Raw genomic sequence first — 21,655 nt, 5'->3', positions numbered from 1 at the left:
AAAACACAGGGGGAGGGGGTTCACGGCCGCCACCTTGGTCGGCCCTAAGGGATGAAGGCAGGAGGGTCTGCTGTGATTTTTCAGCTGCCCAGGTGGTTAAGAATCCAGGTTTCCTGCTTTCGACAGGTTTTGGCTTGTTTCTGGTTTCTTTTTTTGTTCTTTCTTTCTTTCTTTCTTTCTTTCTTTCTTTCTTTCTTTCTTTCTTTCTTTCTTTCTTTCCTTCTTTTTTGTAGATTTTGTAGATTTCAGGTAGCCTATTCCCTGCCTAGCCATTGGCATCAAGTGAAGGTGGGAAGCTTATGGATGTACTTCTGTGTCCAATCCTGATGCTCCCAGGCCCTCCTCCCCTGGGACGTCTGCTACAGGAACTACAGAGGAAGATGGAAGGTGAAGAGCAGGGGGAAATCACAAGACTACCAAGGACCCCTACTCTTAAAACCACAGCAGAGTCAATTCAAGTGGCTGCCAGGAGACACAGGCATCCTCAGGCTCTAATACCTGCCAACATGTAGGAAAGCATGTGGACACCTCTAGGAACCTGACTACTGGACTTGGAGGGTTTCTTTTCAGGCCCTACTTGCTAAGTGCAAGGCAACCATGATGCAGGGTCTCTACTTTTGGGCACAAACAAGGAGATGCCTCAGCACAAATGGCTAGGAGACATGAAAAAAGGGGCCAATGTAAGGAATCTCTGTCTGGTAGACTGTCTACTCATCTACCTGTATGGTCCAAGACATCCCAGACTCCCACTGGGAAAGCCAGGTCCACAGGCACCCTTACTACTTTTACCACCTCCACCATCATTCCAGAGGACAAGAGCTCTTCTCAAGTGGCAAGTAGGCCCCCGCAGGCTCAGGTCTGTAGCAGACCTCCAGGGGAAGATCACCAGGATGGGGAAAAATGACCATCACAGGACAACCCAATAGGAGACATAGTGAGTGCCTCAACTAGCACTGACTGGATGACCCAGGATCCGGAAACTGCAGGTCTCCATTTCTACCCTGGGTTCTCCTCCTCTGAAAACCACATAACATCCCAGCACCCCCCTCAGCTCCCAGTACCCAAACTCACTGAGATTCAGCGGCCCCTCATCCTCAGACTGGGGCCATTGTGCCTTTGGGGAAGTTGGTCGGGGACTCAGGGACAGCTGGGGGCTCTTGTCCTCAGGATTCTTGGGTGTAGGGGATCCTGCCAGAGTCAGTGGGGCCTTCTTGAGGAGTGGAGAGCTGGATGGGTGGGTCAGGCCCTTGGCTGAGAAGCCAGGAGGTGATTTGATGGCTTTGTTGACAGCAGGGGCATCCATAGGTTTGGCCAGTGTGAGTAGGCCAGGCCTGGCAGCCCCAGCAAGGAACTCCTTTGGTGAGTTGGACTTCTTGGTCAGGCTAGGGGTCAGCCCAAGGGGAGCATCAGGCAGGCCCTTCTGCTTCACCAGCTCGTAGAGGAGGTCGATGGGAGCACCACTGCTTTCTGACTCTGCGACCCCAAGCTGCCGCAGATGTGAACGCGCGTGGCTGGACAGGCCCTTTCGTGTCTCAAAGCAGGCACCGCAGACCTCACAGGTGGTCAGGCTCTGGGCTGGAGGATGAGATGGAGGCCAGGATGGAAGGCATGAGGCCTTTCAGGTGTAGCTAACCCGTTCTCCTCCCATTACCCAGGGGCAAAATAAGTGCCTTGCTTTTGCCAAACCCCTTTGATCCTGACAACCATTCTAACTTGGTGAGGGTTAGTATTTCTTGTTTGAAAGCAGGGAAACTGAGGCTCAGAGAAGAGAATAGTTGTGGACTATTGTACAAGGGCACTCAACAGGAGGCTACACTCTTGTGGTCCAGCCAGTGGGATTGCCTTTCAGACCTGCAGCATTCCAGGGTGCCCTGACAATATGTTTACACAAATGCCTGTGTGCATGCACACATATCACATATGGAGCTAATACCTAACCTACTCTCTGCAACTAACAAAACTTCAAATGCTAAGTCATAAAAGGTCTTAGTAACAGTCCTGGCCCAGTCCCCATCTACTTCTTGGTCTCCCCGCCTGACTTCAATGATGCAAAGGCCAGTTGGTTTTGCTCTTCTCAATATACCTAGAAACTAGCATTACACTCAAGAACCTTGTAGTCTACAGAAAAACAAATATGAAACACATGAAAGCTCAAAACCAACAAGGTTGGCAAATGACCTAAGTTTGTGATCTCTTGCCCACCTTGTCCACCGCTTCACTGAATAGTCCTTCCTCATCCAGTAAGGTAGTAGCTGAGGGCCACACATATGGCCAAAGCTATAGAAACTCAATGTAGAAGACAGCTGAGTAGCTAACTCCTTGGTGCCTTAAAGTGCTGTAAAGAAGATGGGTGCCAACCCATGTTAATCCAAAAAGTGCGTCTGTGATCATGACTGTCCTGGCCACTCACCCTTGAGGTCTGGCAGCTCCTGTTTGCTGCCATGAGGAACCTCTGCGGCCACTTTGCTGCTCAGCCGACTGGCCACCTGTTCCAGGGTCCCAGAGACAGGCAGGCTCTTCTTTGGGAGTAAAGGAGACCCCAAGTCCATGGCCACCATTGTGTTTTCCTCAGAACACAGGCCTGTGGGGTGGAGGAGACAGGCTCAGCCCACTCATGAGTCAGGCTGTCCACCCCAAGAAGGAGACTGAGAGAACGGTACTTCTTCCTCATGCTTGGCATCTGCTCTCACTTCTGGAAGCCACTCGTTCCAGGATAGCTGAGGCTATGCCCATAAACCCAATGCAGGGACAGAGATTGTCCAATGACAGGAAAGACAAACAGTAGTTTCAGTCCAGTAGAGGGTTCACTGGTCTGAGAACATATTGCAAGTTTGAGCTGAGATTCCTCATCAGAGGACACTTTAAGACAAATGCCTCTCTGGGGGTAAAAGTGAGAACAATTAGAAGAGTCAGATAGCACAGTCTGCAGCCAGAGAGATGAGGTAGAAAAGGCAAGAAGCTGAGGACGGGGAGGGGAGGGGAAAATCTCTACCAGACAAGGGAGCTGGGGCTTCAAAGCCAGCATCAAGCCCAGTAGTGAACTATCATCACCAGCTGAACTGGCCAAGGTAAGAACCTGGACCCCGGACCACCTCGGGGACAAGAAGAATGGGAATGACAGAAGTTTGCACCAAGTTTCTTAAGCTTCCATCCAGTGAGAAAGCCTCCTCCGGTAAGAGATATGTAGGGAGAAAGAATCAAAGTCGGTTTTCTTAGTCTGAGTTTTCATTAAAAGGGGCAGGGATGGTGGGGGGGGGTAGCAGGAGGTGATGAAGTAGAATTCTGAACAAGAGTTGAGGAAGAAAGAACGGTGTGTCAGATGGACTTCGGAGACGACCTGGACAAAGCAATAGGGCAGGGGGTTAAGGCAGGTCGCTCTCTGCTCAATCTGAGTCCCACATTGGCAAGAAGACAGGACAGGAGGCTACCGAGATCATGACACAGAGTACTTTGTCAAAGTCTCCAGGTGGAAGTGGGCGCGTCTGTCAGATGGGGCAGGGCCAAAAGTGGCTTTCCAACACCGAGGGGATCGGAACCGTGACAACTGGGAGCTTCTGAGACTCCAAAAGAGGCAGGGGACTTCTGTCAGAGCCGGAGAGTCCGGAGGAGCGACTGCAAAGTGCTTCCGAAGCCTGGGACCTCCAGGAGGCTGAGGGAAGCCCAGGGCCCGAGCGCCTGAGGTGGGGGGTGCCGCAGAGATCGGACGGCGGGTGTTGAGGGTGGCGACGGCACATTCGGGAGGGACGCCGACTTTCCCCTCCCGGCACCCTCCCCTCCGCCAACTCTTACCCGGAGCGGGCGCGGGCGCGGGCGCGGGCCCCGGCTCCGGCTCGGCCTTGGGCCCGTCCCGCGACGGCGGTGGCGGCGGCGGTGGGGGTGGAGGCGGCGGCGGCGCCGGGAGAACCACCGGTCCTGGACTCGGGGGGCCTGGCGAGGGCGCCCCCGTGGGCGCGCGCTCCCGGGCACCCCCCGCGCGCGGCCCCGCCGCTGCCTTGCTCTCCGCTTTTGTCACTCGGCACTGGGCGGTGGAGGCGGCCATCTTGGCTCCGGCGCACGCGGGGCGGCCGCCTCAGGCGAGAGCAGCGGAGCGCCGCGCACCGCGACCTCCGAGCGTGCTCTGCTCCGCCCCTCCGGGCGCACCCAGGGCGACCTGATGAGCGCCGAGCGCCTCGAGCGAAATGCTCTTGGCGCTGAGGATTCCATTTTCACTCTCCTGGGAGCCACCCGGAGTTTAGGGCCAAGCTGCTGTCAGCCTCTAGCAGCCGCCACACTCCAGGATATACACATCTCTACAGCTAAAAAAAGGAACCCTCCAGCCACACACATTCACTTCAATACAAGCATTCAGAATTAGAATCCTGACAGTAGTGCTAGGACCTGCCTTGAGACCCCGTTCCATTGTTTTTTCTCTAAGTCTCTTTTGCTAGGTAGACAAACATGGACCTGATCATAAGTATCCTTACTCAAGGCAAAGCTTCTAGAACAATACTAAAAAACACTACATTCTCCACCACGGTTGACCCTCCCCCAGCTTCACATCACCCTAGCATCTATCTAGCTGTTCGCAGATAGAGTTGTCCTGCAATCCAAGAAACTTGGTCCCTCCTCACCTATGATTCTAGCACCATTCACTCCCCCTGCCCCAACTAAAAGCTGCAGCGTCCAGCTGTTCCTTGACAGATGGGTGGGGCCTGAATTTGACTCCCCCCCCCCCAATTTGGTGCCTCCCCCTTCTGGCTCACTTGGAAAAAAGGGAAGAACCTTTTAAAAAGACCTGCCAAGCAGGGCCACTGCCCCCACCTGGCCCCGATTTGGGATACCGTTACTTTGCAAAGTTTCTAGGATCGTTTCAGCTACTCCATCACACTCCCATTTCTGTGTGTTCCCTGAAGAGGTTATACAGATGTCTCTCTCCTTCCTTCAGACAAAGCCAATGAAGAGCTAACTCTACTTCACACCACAGAGTTTGGGCCAGCTCCCTTTGTGGAGTGGCACATAACTTTGTTGTTGATAGAGATAGATTGGTCCTAAGTGAATCTGGCTGTTATGTACTTGTCTCAGCCTTGGGAGTGTCTGGCCCTGGTGCTAGATAAGAAATGTGAGCATGATATACAGACCTATGCTGGGACAACACAGAAAAAAAGGGGTCAGAGCTGTAGACTACTTGCTACAGACCTAGACATTCTTAGAGCTGGCTCTGCCTTCCAGCCATGCCTGAGACATTATAAACCAAATTAGGTGGGAAGGCTGAATCCTTGGTGAGCAATCTTTTACTAAGGCAAGAAGCCCCATATCCCATTCATCTGTGTGTCTCTGATGTAGCTTCAGCTCATCACCAACCTGTCTGTGCCTCAGTTTCTTCTTGTTTAAGAAAGAGATGGACTTTTGACATCCTTGCCCTGTCCTTTGAAAAACTCTCAAGTGCCTTAACCTGGCTTACAGATGGGATGGGTCCAGGCAAGTCTAAAATATACATCTAGACAGTAGCCTGGAAACTGTAGGTAGGACAACCATAGAAGAAAGCCCAGACCCAGGAACCTTGCACCAATTCTCCCAGTTTAGATGTATTTCATTCCCCAGAGCCAAGAAGTTTGAATTTCACTCAACTATGTCTTATGGCTGAGTTCTATGTTCCCCTACTTTTGTTTCTTGAGACAAGGTCTCTTCTTAGAAATCACTATGTAAGCCACCTGTCTTTGTCTCCTGAGGGCTAGAATTAAAGGTGTGTACCACCATGCCCAGCTGAGTTCTCTGTCGTTTAAAAGCTCCCCAAAAGTCAGCATTTTTAGAGATTAGGTCGGTCTTTTTTTTGTTTTTTGGTTTTTGGTTTTTTGAGACAGAGTTTCTCTGTATAGCCCTGGCTGTCCTGGAACTCACTCTATAGATCAGACTGGCCTCGAACTCAAAATCCGCCTGCCTCTGCCTCCCCAGTGCTGGGATTAAAGGCGTGCGCCACTATCGCCCGGCAAGATCAGGTCTTTCACTTTTCCTCTAATTCTGCTGAGCCCATCTCTGCAATCTAACACTAAATATTGATTCTAGATTTCCAGATACTATCAATAAGATGCTCAGAAGTCCAACTCTGCCTATGTATGGCTGAGACAAAGCAATCTACAGTTTCTTTGTCTGTAAGATGAACACACAACAATCCTATGGCTAGGAACATAGCTCAGTGGCAAAAACATTTGTCTAACATACATGAGGTCCAGGGTTCCATGCCCAGCACATCAAAGCAAAATAAGATAAACCTTTGCACTACAAACTTGGTTTTTGTTTTGTTTTGTTTTGTTTTGTTTTGTTTTGTTTTTTGGCATATCTGAGATGACAGAGGTTAAAATCTTAGTACATGCAATTGCTTGAGTATGGGAGGAGTTTGTCAAGGTTGCTGGGTAAAACTGGTTGAATCTAGATTCTACTCTTTTTTTTTTTTTTTAGTGAGTGCTGGGCACTGAACCGTGGGTCTTGCTTATGCTCAGCATGTACTCTATCACTTAGTCACATCCCTAGAGTCTGGATTCTAGCTCTGTACCATCCACTACAGTAAGATAACGAGTGGCTCAGTACTAGCCATATTTTAAGTGCTCAATGGCCACATGTACCCAGTGGTGACCCTCGAGGTCAGTACAGAATGTTAAAGGCTATTACTGACATCTCACAAAATTCTATTGGACATAGTATTTAACATAGAAAATATTTTCAGAACAAAGAATTTGCTGCCCAGCTACCTGGATTGCAAAGCTTCTCTCTCTCTGGCTGTATAATTTGGGACAGTTAAGTTAAGTTCTCTGTGCCTCAGATTCCTCCTTTGTAATATGGATATGATGAAAACACACACCTTAATAGGCTTGTTGTAAGGAGTGAAATGGCTTTGTGCCTGTAAAGTACCACTGCTTGTAGAAAGAACTCACTGAGAAACTGGATTCAGAAAGGGCCATGAACCAGCCCTTGAATAAAACAGAAATTATCCCTATGTGGCAATATAGTGGTGAGAAAATTTGTTAATATGCTTTTTAAAAAAAATAGGACCCGACTATGTGGCTTAGCTCACGCCTGGAATTTGCTATGCATCCCAGGCTGGCCCTGGTCATCTTGCCCAAGCCTTGGGTGCTGGAGTGACAGGCAGATGAAACGCTTCTAGTCAAGTAGAGTGGCTGCCCTCTAACTCGCCCATGCATCCCTCTGAACCCCCCGGGGAAGGGCAGGAGCCTGACCTGTCCCCTCCCCTTACCATCTCCGTAGATTGGCCCAGGGTCCTCAGCCCAGGTAGGTGGGAAGGGCATGGTGAGAGGTAAGCGTGGCCGTCTTGAAGTCAGGAAGCTTCCGGGTGGCCCCCCTGGCTCCCGGCCCAGGGGACTTGGGGGCAACTCCGCTGCTGAGGTGGCCAGCAGCTCTTGCAGGATGTTGATGGGTGAGATGGTGAGTTCCCAGTTGGTGATGCCAAAGTCACGAAGGTGGGCCCGGGCATGACTGGAGAGGCCAGCCCGAGTATCAAAACCAGCCCCACAGAAGTCACATCGCATCAGGCTAAAGGTGCCCGGGTCGAAGTTAGCCACTGCAGGAAGAAGACACAGACTTCCTGAGTTGGGGTAGTGGTGAGGGGAGCCACTCTCCTCCCCAACTCTACCTCCTTCCCAGGACTTTTCTTGCTCTAGCGATCACCCTGGAATGCCTGTCTTCCCTTCTGCTGTTGATGCATCTTCCCGACCAGAAACTCAGCTTGTGCACCCTCCCCAAACCAGACAAAAACTCCAGACAGTTTAACTTCCCAGACCCCCACTTGCACATCAGACAGCATTAGGAACATCTTCTAGAACAGGCTTTTCTGGATTGGCAATTTGAGAGTATTAGATAGACATCTTTTCCTTGTCTATTTTTGCCTGATGTGTCCCATACTATAAATTAAATGTAGGTTCTATGAAGAAATGGACAAATAGAGACTGGGATACTCACATCTGGGAGCCTTCTCTGACCCTCAAGGCAGAGTTTCAGTTTCCTCTCTCAGATTTGGAGCCCTGGTCACTTGATGCCATAACTGCCTAGTTTCCTGGCTGTCTACCACTTACCCCACACTCTAGCATCTCCTCCCCCCTCCCTTCCTCTCTCCCTCCTTCTCTCCCTCCCTCCAATGCACTCTCATTCACTCAAACACCATATTAATGCCTTCCCCAAGTGGGCTGTGAACTACCCAGTGTGCTCTAACTAGAGGTAGACCTCTGGAATCAGAAACTCTTTGCCTGGAAATCTTCATACTACATAGGTGGCCCAGGTTCTGAAGCCCACCAAGAGTCCTGTTACTTTGCTTGGGCCATGAGTTCTAAGAGAGCAAAACTGTTGTCTAGCTCACTGATGGTCTTCTCAGGGCCCAGAACAGAGATGACCCAGTTCAATACACATGTATTGCATGAAAGAATCAAATGGAATTATCTGCCTGTGGCTGACTGCTGTGCTCAAGCTCCTCTCTCCAGTTGCCACTGTGACCAGGGCACTGGGGCATCGCTGCACATCCACCAACATTTAGTGGTGACCTAGCCCATGGCTCCCAGGTGTTTCAAGACGGGAGACCCCAAATTTTACCCCGCAGAATGCTAAGTAGGATTCAGAGTAAGGATGGGTACGTTTAGAACTCTACTGTCCAGCTCTGTGACTCCCAGGCACTGAGAGGGAGATGGATTCCCAAAGCAAGGCCGATGCCCTACCTTTTTTCTTTTTCTTCTGGAAGGAAAACCTGCGTTCAATAGCCTTCACCTCCTCTGCAGAGATGAAATGCCGAACATTGTAGCTGACACCCACTCGGTTCAGGTGGCCCCGGACATGGTTGGCTAGCCCGATACCATTGTGGAAGCGATCAGGACAGTAGGGGCATTTCCGCTCCTCATGCTTTAGTGCCATGGCTGGATCCCCTTCTAGGAGTGTGTTCAGACCCAGTGAGCCACCCAAAGGTGTATCTAGGAGCAGGAAGTCCAGGGGGTGGGTGCTTCTCAGCTCTGGCTCCTCAGGCGGCAGCTGTGGGGATGCTTGGGTGGTGGCAGCTATGACTTGTGGCCTGAGCTTTGACATCAGAACAATAGGTACCATTCCTTGGAGCTGTTGCTGCTGAGTTTCTGAGGCATCGACTGCCTGCAGGGCATCTTGGAAAGTCTGCTTCAGCTCAAGGGCTGGCTGAGGGATGAGGCTAGAGATGGCTAGGGGTGGAAAGGCTCCATTTTCAGGAGTAAAATCCCTTTCAGAAGTCAGCACTACATCTTCATCTTCTTCCTCTTCCTCTTCACTCCAAAGATGACTCTTGTCTTCCATTCTCTGCAGGTGGACAGTGCTTTTGTTTCTATTGAGCTGTATAGAATAGGAAGCAGATGCCATAGGGGAAGGAAAGGCCAGCTTCCCAAGAGACTGCTGGCCTGAATTTAACAATGGGAAATTTCTCATTCCTGGCTGCTGATAGTCTGGACCAAAGGCAAGGTCAGGGTCATATCCAGAAGGGTTCTCTTGCCAGACAGAGGCCAAGAGAGGCTCAGATTTGCTAAAATAGTCCACGGTGGCAGTGTCGGGTGAGTGAGTATATGCATCCTGGCTAGTACAGGGCTGGCTAGTGAGGTCCTCAAAGGCCTCTCCAACCTCCTCCCAGTGGGTGTGGTGGGCGTGGACTAGCCTCATGTGCTCCCTGAGCAGACTCTTGCTAGGTGCTGTGAAACCACAGTGAACACAGGTATTGAGGCCTGAGGAGTCTCCATAGGAGGGATAGACGAGGGTGCTAACATCTAAGACTGGGCTGCCACCCCTGAAAGGTTCCGTGGCCTGCCGGCTGGGCAGTGACCCACGCACATGCAGCTTGGCATGCTGCATGAAGGCTCTAGAGGAATTGGTGCCAAAGACGCACTTGGAGCATTGCAGTCGTGCCTCACGGCCCTCATCACCTGGAAACTGCTTTAGCTTTTGGATCTCTTCAATAATCTTCTCCCGGGAAGCCTGGTGCAGTTGCCAGTGCTGTTCCAGGGCAGTGGGTTCTGTGAAGGCCCAGCCGCATTCGCTGCAGGCCAGTGGAGCCAGGTCAGCTGGGGGCTCCTGGCCTGGTGCTCGGCGGTGCTGGCTCATGTGTTCTAGGAGGTGCTCCTTGTGCTTGAAGTAGATGCTGCACTCGATGCAAGGAAACACAGCTGGCTCCTCTTCCTCTTCTTCATTGCTGTCCACCCCACCAGCTACTTCCTGCACCAGTTCACACAGGTATGGTCCTGTCTGGACTGGGGACAGCAGGGGCTGCAGTCGCTCCACAGACGCTTCAGAGTTCACTGTCCAGGTCTGGGTGGCCACTTCTGAGGCTGATGTGTGGAGACCCCACCCAGAAGGCTGGGCCACCTCCCCAGAGTCCTCTAGGTCCTCTCTGGTACCCATAACTTCCATGTCCAAGGTCTTGGGAGTGTTATCCACTGGCACAATTACCCTCCTGAAGGAAGTGACAGTCGGTGGCTGGGCAGGGAGGTCCAGGTGCAACCCTGTATCCTTCAGGGGCCCCTGTTCATCTGTATCTTGGAGCCAATCAAACTTGTGGTGGCTTGGAGAGTATTTCTCTAAGAACTTCACTTCACCCTGGTGGTGCAAGAACTTTCTAGAGCCCTTGAGCTTGGCATAAGGTTTCATAGTTCTCACAATAACTGAGTCCTTGAACCTCTGCTCAGATGGGGTACCCTCCCTGGCCTCCTGGACCATGGGATGTTCCCAAGAGCCCTGAACATCAAGGGATGCAGGGAAGGGACCCAGAAGATGGGGTGGTGGGGAGCCCGGCTGAAAGTCCAGGCTGTCTCCATCCCAGTAGCTGCAAGGAAGTGCCAACGGGGATAAGTTAGCTGTGACCCTTGGTTTCCCTCCCTAGGGTAGTAGTGACAGGGAGTCCTCCCAGGCGGGATGGAATTGTTAGTTCCTCGAGACCCAGCATAAGGGTGACTGTGCAGAGGTTGGGAGTAATAGGGTAAAGGTGAGGAAGTCCGAGTGGGCCTTTCCAGAGGTATTGCGTCAAGGCCAGGTTCAACTCTTAGGGTGCACCTGTCCACACAGCCCCAGCCCTGTTGCATCATTGGGGAAATGAGCAGAGACCACAGGTTGGGGATAGAGCCTCAAAAGAGTACCCCCAAATCTGGAGGTACAGTGAACGCTCACCTTTCCCCAGGGAGGATCCAAGGCTCTGACCTGGGCTCCAGGCTGCTTCTGTCTTGGTCCTCCCCAAACTGTGGCGACTTAGTCACATCTCTCCCCCAAATTTGGTGAAGGTCAACTTTGTGGCAGGACAGCTCAAAGGATGAACCTCCTCCCCTCTTGGAGGGTAGAGTCAGGAGTGACTAAGGGTTCCAGTGACCCTGACCTTCCTGGGAGGGAGATAGGTAGGGCTGGGAGATCAGAGTAGATGAGGAAAGTTCTCTGGGCCTCAGTTTTCCAATCCTAAAAATGGAGATGATTTTCAAGAGTCAGGAATCTCGTCTTCCTTATACAATGTCTAAGGAGCTTTTTTGACAGCTATCACCAATGAAAACTATCACACAAAGCAGGTGCTTATTTAAAAGCCTCAGTGGGGACTATGACCCCACAACAAAATGTAGGGCAGAGACAGGTGTAATTCAAGTACTTAGGAATCAGGGAGCACCTTACCTCACCTGATACCTAGTAAGCCTTGGGACTGATGGGTTTTTTTCCAGGGGGACATAAGGTTTCACTATGTATTCCCGGTTGGCCTGGAACTCATTATGTAGACTAGAATGGACTCAAACTCAGAGATCTGCCTGCCTTTAACTCCAAAGTGCTGGGATTAAAGGTGTGGCCACCATATCAGGCTCTAGGGTCTCTTTTTTTGTTTTAATTTTTATTGTTATTGTTTTGAAACAGGGTCTCATGGTGTAACCCTGGTTGTCCTGTAAATTATTTTGTAGATGATGCTGGCCTTGAACACACATACATTCACCTGCCTCTGCCTCCCAAGTGCTGAGATTAAAGATGTAGCCACCACACCAGGTTCTGGGACTTTTTAGTCTAAGTATTCCTGAGAGATCGGTTCTCTCTTCATTTCTCCCCAGCACTGGGAAGTAAACCTAGGACCTGGTTCATGTCAGGCATGTAATTATTGCATGCTGCTAATATTCTATCTAAACATTAAGGATGCTCCTAAAGTATTTGATGGTAGGCTGATTAAGACATCTCATTACTGAGGTCCTCTCTCTTCGTAAAGTTTTGAGACTGGATCTTGTTAAGTTATGTTAGCTTTGCACTCACTCTAGTTCAGGCAGGTTTTGAACTCAACAATCCTCCTCCCTCTGTATTAGCAGGATGGGCTTGCCAATTATTTTAGACAGGTCTCATTATGTATCCCAGGCTAGTGTTGGACTCAAGACTGTCCTGTTTTAAAATCCCAGGTCCCGAGATAGTAGGTATGTGCCATTGTGCCCATCATATACATATACCCATATGTATATTTTTTCATCGAGGGTCTCAGGAATCTATTCTGGCCTTGAATTTACTATGTAGCAGAGGAATATCCTGGCCTCCATTCTCTAGTATGTGCCTCATGAGTGCTGAGGTCACAGATGCATGGCTCCCTTCATTTTAAGAGCCTGCCTTCACAAGGGAGAGGATTGAGCCCATCCATGGAACAGGTAGGGAAGTTGATAGTACAGATAGGCCAAGTGTTGTAGGCCAAGGGTTGTAGCAAAGAGTCAGTGGGCTGAACTGACAGCCAGAACATAATCATTATTATTTATTTCTAGACCTGTTGTTAATCTTGAGACTATCATAATTATATATTAGGCTCACTAAACTCTTTAATAAACAGTAGCAAGGCTGAGGCTAGAACTCAGGGAGAGATGGTAGAGTACTTGCATTGAGTTTGTAAGACCTCCCTCTTCTGAGTTTTGTCCCTAGCACCACAAACAAAAGAATCAGAGTAGTGGCCGTTAACACTGAAGTTGATTCCTGTTTTTTCCCAATGATCCTTGAGTTCCCAAGGCCAATTTGAAACCTCTTGTGGCAAGGTAGCTTTCCATTTTGCAGATGAGAAAACTGAGGTTCAGAGAGGCATTAATCTGAGCATCACTTAACAGAGAGACTGGATCCCAAGGGTTTAACCTGCAGACTTGTTCCTCTCAGAGAGGCATTAATCTGAGCATCACTTAACAGAGAGACTGGATCCCAAGGGTTTAACCTGCAGACTTGTTCCTCTCTGGCCTGGCTCCTAGCAGGGGTAGTGAGAGTTGACCTTCTGTGTTGCTCTGAGATCTCCCCCTCAGCCCCAACACATACCCAGGGCGGGTCTACAGGAAGTCACCTCCTCCTGCCTGACCTCTTTAATTCCCTCCTGTCCCTCATTCCCCAGAGGGATTTGATGGAGCCTAGACACTCCTGATTGGCCCTCTGCCCTACCTGAGGTCAGGGCCAGCGTGGCACTCACCAGCTGCTGATCCGATGGGTGGCGGAGGTGGCACGGGGGAGGGCTTCGCTGAGGCCAGGATGGGGCTGCCCATCTGCAACAAAGAGGGGAGACCCTGAGGGGCTGGGGTCCCCCTGGCCAGGGCCGGGTTTCCCCTGGCCAGGGCCCTCCATACCTCAGCTCCAAGAGCCTCGTGGGGTACTTCAGATGGGACCTGTAGGTCCCAACCCTATCCCTCAGAGGCTTCTGACCTTTGCATTTCTGTATCCTAAAAGGAGGTTCTCTGAAGGAGTCCCCTTAGGTCTCCTGGAGGACCCTAGGGGCTTGCTGTCTTCCAGTCTTCCCCACACCCAGCAACCAGGGCAGTTTTTGTTTGTTTTAAAATCACACCCTGGGAAAACTCATATGCTTTTCATTCTAACTACAGGGAAAAGATAGAGTCCCACCTGCCACAACAATGGCACAGACATGAGGTCTGGGTCTTTATTGGTTGGTTCCTTCAACTTCCCTTCCCTTTCCGGGACCCTTACTGCTTTGCCATTATCAAATTCTTTCCAACCCCCACTTCTTTGAAGCTTTGAGTCCTAACTTTCTTCGGCCTTAGCCACCCCTCTCCCAACTGTGTGTGTGTGTGTGTAAGACAGGGTCTCTTTATGTTGCCTTGGTTGTCCTGGAACTTGCTATAAAGACCTCATCGAGCTCCTCTGCCTCTGCCCCCTAAGTGCTGGATAAGGGTGCGCAGCACTGTGTGTGGCAGCCTCAGGACTTTTGCAGTTGGCACTTTGACTGCTGACTCAAATGAGATGCTATTATCTCCCTCTTATCCTAATTTATATAAATTAATACTTATTGGATTTCTGTTGGTTGGTTTGGTTTTGGTTTTATTTTTTCGTGGGCACAGGATCTCATGTAGCTCAGGCTGGCCTTAAATTCACTCTGTAGCTGAGGAGGACCTTGAATTCCCAATCTGCCTACCTCTACCTCCCAAGTGCTGGGACCACAGGTGTGTGCCCCTATGCCTAGTCTTCATTTTGCTTCTGAGACAGGGTCTTTCTTGAGACCAGCTGACCTCTAAACTCACAATACCCCTGCCTCTGCTGTCTGACTGATGGGATGCACACCTGCCTTTGCCTAGCTCTTTTTCAGTCAACGCTTGCTATGCAGCTCCAGTTAGTCTAGAACTCTTTATGTAGCCCAAGCTACCCCTGCATCCATCATCCTCCTGCCTCTGCCTTCTGAGTGCTATGATGATAGGCCTGTGTCACCATGCTTGGCACCTACTTCATTTATCTCCTAGCTCTCCCAGGTACTGCCAGGTTCCCTCGGTGGATAGTTGCATGTCTGGGTGCGTTGTAGCACATAAGCCCCCTGAGAACTGGGGCATTTGCAGCTCATTCATGGAAGCATTCCAGCATCGGGCATGCAAATACTCAACAAACACATGCTGGATAATGAATGGGAAGCCTGGCCACCCTGAACCACACATGGCCCACGCCTGCCTCTGGACCCTAAATCCTAGAATGGAATCTCTTTTTGGGAATGCTCACCACCCCGAAACAACACAGATAGAGCCAACTCTCCATTATCCGCCTGTAGAGCCAATGCCTGGAACCACTGCGGGAATCCTGGCCTGTGCCTCTCTATCCACCACGCTTGCCTGACACGGCAAGCATGCCAAGCAGGGAGTAAGCCAATTGCCTGGGCCAAGGTTAACACGCTGGGGGAACTTGTGCCCTGGCCAGGGCCTGACAGATGCAATTGCTGGATCAACCTCAATTTGAGGATGGTCCAGAAAGGGCGAGGGCTGGCACGGATTCTTCCAATACCCCACCATCCAATTTTCCCTGGTAATTAAAAGCCTACCACTGGGGATAGAAGAATGAAAATGAGAGGGAGTGGTCAGGAAGGTATGGTCTGTCTGCTGAGCCTGACAAAAGGGCTGTTACAATGGCATGGCCTCAAAATGTGGGGCAGAGGTACAAAACTTTGCATATCCTAGAGCAGAGTGGTCTTCGTCTTGACCCTTGGGAGAGGGTCCTTCTTTGGGCTGAGGCAGTACGGCACACTGTAGGATAATCCATAATGTCTTTGGCCTCTGCTCGCCCATGGGACAGTAATTCCTACCTATCCTGCAATCATGCCAACTGACAATGTCTGCACACATCCCCCAAAGTGTCCCCTGTGGGACCTGACTGTCCCCATTTGAGAATCATGGAGGCAGACCCACTCCCTGCTCCTAGCAGGGATACTCTGGGGTTTAAGGACAAAAGTTATGATGAGGTGCTGGAGAAGACAGTGGGAGCTGGGAAAGCAACCCTAAGAAACAGGGTCTAGCCTAGACACAGTCACAGCTGAGAGCTAATCAGGAGAAAGTGACCAATTAGTGGATAACCAGTCCCAGCACAGCCTAGAGATGTGGGTCTGAGGGTCCCAGGTGTCCTGTTTCTGAAATTCTGAGTGTCCCAGATTTGATGGCTATGCGCAATGGCTGTTGTCTAAGAATTCCGGGAGCCAGGGGGGCACACTGGCCTCTTTGAGCAGCTCCAGTGAGGCTCCTATTTTTAGTGGCAGCAAGTTTGGAAGAAGGAGACCAAGCAGGGACTATATCTGAGACAGCTTGGAGGTGGGGACTTTGCCCAGAAGCCTCCATGCTGAGGGAGATCCAGAAGTCCCAGTGGCACCTCAGATGCAATTCTGAGTCAGTGGCAGTGCCAGAAGCCCTCACTGGCTCCTGCGATGTGGGGTCCCCGACACAGCTTACAAACGAGAGGAAAGAGTGCCCATGAGCCACTTAACCTCCAAGCCAGGCAGCCCGCAGCTTGGCAGAGTTGCCAAGAATCTATACTTTGTTGCCAGATAACTCCAAGTGCATGGCCCAGCTGTGACAAGAAGTGGCCTTTCAGCTCCAAGCCTCTGTTTTTTCCTCAGTACAATGCAAACAGCCATGAAACCAGCTTCAAGGAGCCACTGATGGGGGCCAATGAGATCACAGGAAGAGTTCCATCCAGAGAAATAGCGATGGGGAAGGAGGAGATGGGTGTTCTGTAGTGTCAAGGCTGGCTTGATGACGTCCTGGGGTGGAAGCTGGAGGCTAGACTTGTAGCCTCAGGCTTGCTTTCTCCATGTTCTGATTCATTCTCTCCATTCTTTGTTCCCAGGTCCCATGTCCCATGGACAATAGTAGGCATGTACCAGACTCTTCGCTGATCTGAGTGGAACATGTAAGTCCCACAAGACTTTGCTGTACCTGCCAAGCCTACCTCAGAGGTATATGGGACTGCAATGGGGCTTGAGGCAGGGTCCCAACTGATAGCCATATTGGAAGACAGAGCAAGGCAGTGGTATTTCCTTGTCCCGGCAGAGAAGTTTGGGGGTGCCACCCCTGGGAATCCTTGAGGGGTTCTCAGGGCTGCATAGGGATGAGGGAATGCCCAGGCTTCAGGGTGGAATAGCAGCCTCAGAGACTGTTCCTATTCATAGACATCAGGAGACTCCCAGGGCAAGTGGCTAGTCTACAAAGGGGAATCAAGTGGCTGAGGGGCCGTGGGACAGATATCCAGGCTTTCTCTAACCTCCATGCTATGATTTTGCTTCAAGGCAGCCATCCCCACACGTGCTCCCATTTACTCTGGGAGTCATTAAGAGTGGGTTCCATCCCCCTCAGTGGCCCCTTTCTCCTCCTACCTAGGCTGTGAAACAGGTGCACCCAGGAATCCCTGGTAGCTTTTCAGTGGGGATGTGGGGTGGTGAAGACACACACCTACCTACCTTCTCCATCTCTCCAGTCTTGGGTCATCTGCTACATGGAGAAAAATGCCTAGTCCCTTGGAATCTACAGAAGATTTCTTGAATTCTCACAAAGTTAAGACTCCAGTCCTGCCCTGACCAGCTGTGTAACCTCGGACAGAGTCCTGGTACTCACTGGGTCCTGAGGAGGGGACTGCTAAGGGATAGCTCTCAGCTCCGAGGACCTGCTACTCACCATGCCCCCTCTTGCCTCATACTGGCAGGTGCCAGCCATCCTGTCCCAATCTTTACAAGCTAGGGCTTCTGTCCTGATCCCCGTGCTTCATGTTGCTTCCTCCTCACTCTACGTCTTGGTTCATGTCCATCTTCCCTGACCCAGATGAAGGGCTCCATGATAGCAGCAGGGATGGCATGTGCTAGGCTCCTTCTTTACCACACTCTAGAAAAGTGGGTTCATCAATACCTGAGCATCATGAGAAGAGCTGCTAGGCAATGGCAGATCAAGGAGCTCCAAAAGTGTAGAGGGGCCATAAATAAATAAGGGGCTCTGGGAATGTGGCTGAGTGCAAGAGTACATGCCTAACTTTTTGAGGCCCTGGGTTACAAACTCAGCAAAACAAAACACAAAACAAGAAAGAAAACAACATAAAAGAGGGCGGGGGTGGTGTGGAAAGAAGAAAAATTACTCAAAAGCTTAAAAAGAAGCCGGGCATGGTGGCATACAACTTTAATCCTAGCACTCGGGAGGGAGGCAGAAGCAGGTGGATTTCTGAGTTCAAGACCAGCCAGATCTACAGAGTGAGTTCCAAGACAACCAGGGAAGATGACACAGAGAAACCCTATCTCAAAAACAAAACAAAACAAAACAAAACAAACAAACAAAAAACCGAAAAAACAAAGAAAAGAAAAAAACCCACAGCAGAATAAAACAAAAACAAAAACAAAACAAAACAAAAAAAAAACAGGGAGTGACTGGAGAGATGCCTCAGTGTTTAAGAGAACTTTCTGCTCTTCCAAAAGACCCAGGGTTCAATTCCCAGCATTCACTTGGCAGTTCACAACTGTCTGTAGTTCCAGTTGCAATGGATCTGATACCTTCTTCTGGCCCCTGCAGATGCTACATACAGGAGCTGCACAGATACATATGTGCACAAAACAGCCATACACACAAAATAATAATAATGAAAAAGAAAAAACTTAAAAGAGAAGGCTGGGAAGCTCTGAAGTATCTCGGATTCCAGCTCCAGGTATCTAACAGCCCTGGCCTCTTCAGGCACCGGCAGTCATGTGCACATATCCACATACAGACATTCATTCATACCATAAAAAATAATCAAAACTTAAAGAATAAGATGAGGCATGGAAATGTAGCTTAGTGGGAGAGTGCTTGCCTAACATGAAAAATGCACAAAACAAAATGCCAGGAGAAAGAACAAGTGAATGAAAGGGAAGTTAATTAAAAACTAAAGAGGGCCGGGCATGGTGGTGCACGCCTTTAATCCCAGCACTTGGGAGGCAGAGGCAGGCAGATTTCTTAGTTCGAGGCCAGCCTGGTCTACAAAATGAGTTCCAGGACAGCCAGAGCTACACAGAAAAACCCTGTCTCAAAAAACCAAACCAAACAAACAAACAAACAAACAAAAAACCCAAACAAACCAAACAAAAAACCCAAACCCAAAACCAAAACCAAACCAAAAAAAACCCCCAAAAAACTAAAGAGGAGGGCTGGGGCAAAACTCAATGAACAGCTTTTGCAGAGTATGTGCAAGGGCCTACATGCAATCCCCAGTTCTATAAAGAACAAAATAAAACAAAGAAGGAAGAGGGTTGTAAAGCCACACTGCTGACTTCACCCCTCAGGGTTTTGAATTTCCCATTCCTAACATGAGATAGTAAATAACGGAGGCTCTCCCGACAAAGGCTCTAAGTATGATGTGAATTGAGAAGACAAAGAACTTGGCATGTAGGAACCACTGAAGAGGTGCTTGGAATTTATTAGAAGGCCAAGTTTTTGGGGACCAGCCACACCAGATTCCTGTTAGGCCCTTAAACATACCAGGCTCCTCCCCTCTGCAGGGCCTTTGCCCTTGCTGTCCCGCCACCTGCTGGGCACATCCCACCACTCATTCTGTGCTGTGCCTCAAACACCACTGTGTCAGGAGGCTTTTCCTGGAGCGCCCAGACATGATCCTGGCACTTAGTTTAATATCTGCATAGCCTGCATAACCTGCCCTTATGACATCTATCTGCTCAGTCGTTCCTTGTCCACCTTCCCTTCTGGAATGCCCACCCCTGGAGGACAGGGACTTTTGTCTCTTTGTGAGTAGCACCCAGAACCGAAAGTGGCACAGCAGGTGCTCAGTGTTTAATAAACGAACAACGAATTGTGAGGTGGGGACAGTGTGAGCTAGCCTTGTATGGGGTAAATCAAGATGGAAAGAGGCGACTCGAATCTCCCCAGACTTTACCTTACCACTAGAGGGCACTCGCTCAGGAGCTCCACTCCATCAAGACTGCAAGAAGGAACAAGTGGGCTTTGGGCAAAGAGCTCAGGGTACTGACATGGGATTTGGATACAGCTGGTGTCCAGCTTAGAGGGGAAAGCAGGACACTACAAGTATGAATCCCAGTTTCTTACATCCAGTCATGGGCTCCCAAGACATCTGTTTTCATAAGGGCAAAATGAAAAGCGGTACGTAGAGCACTAAAGGAGGCTATGAGCATCGCACAGAATTCCAATTTCAACTCAGCCCCTGCTGGGTGGGGTGACCCGACTCTCTCTGGGCCTGGGGGGCCAAGTGGGATGCGTCTTTAGGGCCACAGCGCCCTCTTACCAGAAATGCCACTTCTGCCATCCAGAATGTCTCGAGGGCCTTCTTTGGTGATTGGCAGGTAGCGAGAAGATGGGAAGATATCACCTTCCCCCTCAGCAGCCTCAGCCCCACTCTCGATGTCCTCTCTTGGAGCGGGGCCTCGAGGATGATCCGGGGCAGCTAGGCCACCTGCCAGTAATCCCTCCATGGGTGCCAGCCGTGAATCTTCACTCAGTACCTGGCAGGTTCAGCAGGACATTGTGGGCCTGGAGACAAAGACAAGGAAGACCTTAAGAGAGTAAGAAGAGAATTCTGTTTGTTCTCCCCTCTCTCAGAACCCTAGTCCTCTCCTTCAAAGCCTATGGCGTCAGTTTGCCTCTTAGTTGAAGTGAGGGGGTTAAGTGGTGTTGAGGCTCCATTCACTCCTATTATAATCCAATCGCCTCTACTGGGAGCGAGCCTCAGTACACTAAAGCTTTCTCTCTCCCCAGCTTCTTCACAGCCTCCATTCACCACAGTTACACACGCACATTCACTCACCTCAGTCCTCCCTCATCAATCCTTCCACCTCCACCTATTCCTCCCATGGCTCACTCACAGCTTCACCGTGCCCAGCTGCTTTCCTGTGACTGCATAACCTATAGCCATGCCTCCAGTTTCCAGGATCCCCGCTCTCTCTCCCCAGTGCACGGTATCGAGGGCCCCCATCTTTGCCCTTATACTTTACTCACTTCTGTTGCCCCGTATCAATTACCCCTACACTTTTCCAACATTCACATCCTTCTCCCTACCCAGGAATGTAGAGTTATTAACCCCTTAACCTCTCCACACTCTCAAGTGACCCCACCATTAACCCTTTCCCTTCTCTTAGCATGATCTCTCATGCATACCAAGCCTGGGCTCCTCCACCCTGCCACCTTCCAATAGTATTGCTTGCATCCTCCACCGATATTGGTTGCTCTGGCCCGAGGATGAAAAGGACCGATGGGGCTCCTGTTTCAGAAATAAGGACCCTGGGGGGGAGGAGGGCGATTGTCCTCTCCACCTATAAATACCTTCAAGGTAGAGCAGAAAGTGAAGGGCAGGAATGAGGCGCTCTCCCCAGGGAGATGGTGGTGAGGCCGGGCCCAGGCAACCGGGGCGGGGCCGGGGCTCCAGGCCTGGTAGCAGGCGTTGCCCTCGAGGGCCTGGGCGCTCCCGGGGGGCCCTACACAGGGTGGGTTGACAGTCTTGGTTGGAGGGGTCCCTGCCCAGGCCTGGAGAAAGCACCTGCGGGTGCCCACTCGGGTAGGCACTGCCGGCGGGGATCGGGCAGGACCGCAACTTCGGAGCACTTTGGCAGCTTGGGGAGGGGGCTCCAGTCCAGATGGTCGTTCCCTACCCCACCCCCCGCAGGGGTCGCAGAGGTAGGGGCGGCGCTGCGCGGACGCACCCTGCGGGGAAGCCAGGGTCCCCAGGATGCGCCCTTCGCCCGTGCACCTCGGGGCGGGAGACCCCGCGGGACGAGCTGAGGTGGGGGGGGAGACACCTGCCTCGAGACCCCCGATCCTCCCCCCACCTGTACAGCCCCGCCCCCTGCAGGCCCCGCCCCTGCAGGCCCCGCCCCGCCCCCGCCCCAGGGGGTCCCGCCCGGCCCGACCGGGCCCAGGCCTCCCCTCCCCGATCCAGCTCCGCCCCGTTCGCGAGCTTCCCG

General features: G+C 51.1%; 1 protein-coding gene across 23 annotated transcripts in view; it reads right to left on the bottom strand.

The window, feature by feature from the left end:
• The window catches only part of Wiz (WIZ zinc finger), a 28,356-nt gene that overhangs the window by 6,556 nt on the left and 145 nt on the right, over positions 1-21,655 (bottom strand). For 3 of the 23 annotated variants that reach the window (XM_085833241.1, XM_085833245.1, XM_085833247.1), the window contains exons 2-5: positions 19,984-20,228; positions 13,424-13,496; positions 7,229-7,552; positions 1,072-1,575 (exon numbers count right to left, since the gene is read on the bottom strand). In XM_085833241.1, coding sequence (XP_085689367.1) covers positions 1,072-1,575; positions 7,229-7,552; positions 13,424-13,496; positions 19,984-20,004 — 922 coding nt within the window. In that variant the 5' untranslated portion in view covers positions 20,005-20,228. The other 20 variants (XM_085833238.1, XM_029471364.2, XM_085833243.1 and 17 more) reach the window with 16 other exon arrangements.

Source organism: Mus caroli, unplaced genomic scaffold (genome assembly GCF_978045245.1).
Source record: "Mus caroli unplaced genomic scaffold, Mus_caroli_1 scaffold_18, whole genome shotgun sequence".
Lineage (NCBI taxonomy): Eukaryota > Metazoa > Chordata > Mammalia > Rodentia > Muridae > Mus > Mus caroli.
This window is presented reverse-complemented; position numbering and strand designations above follow the sequence as displayed.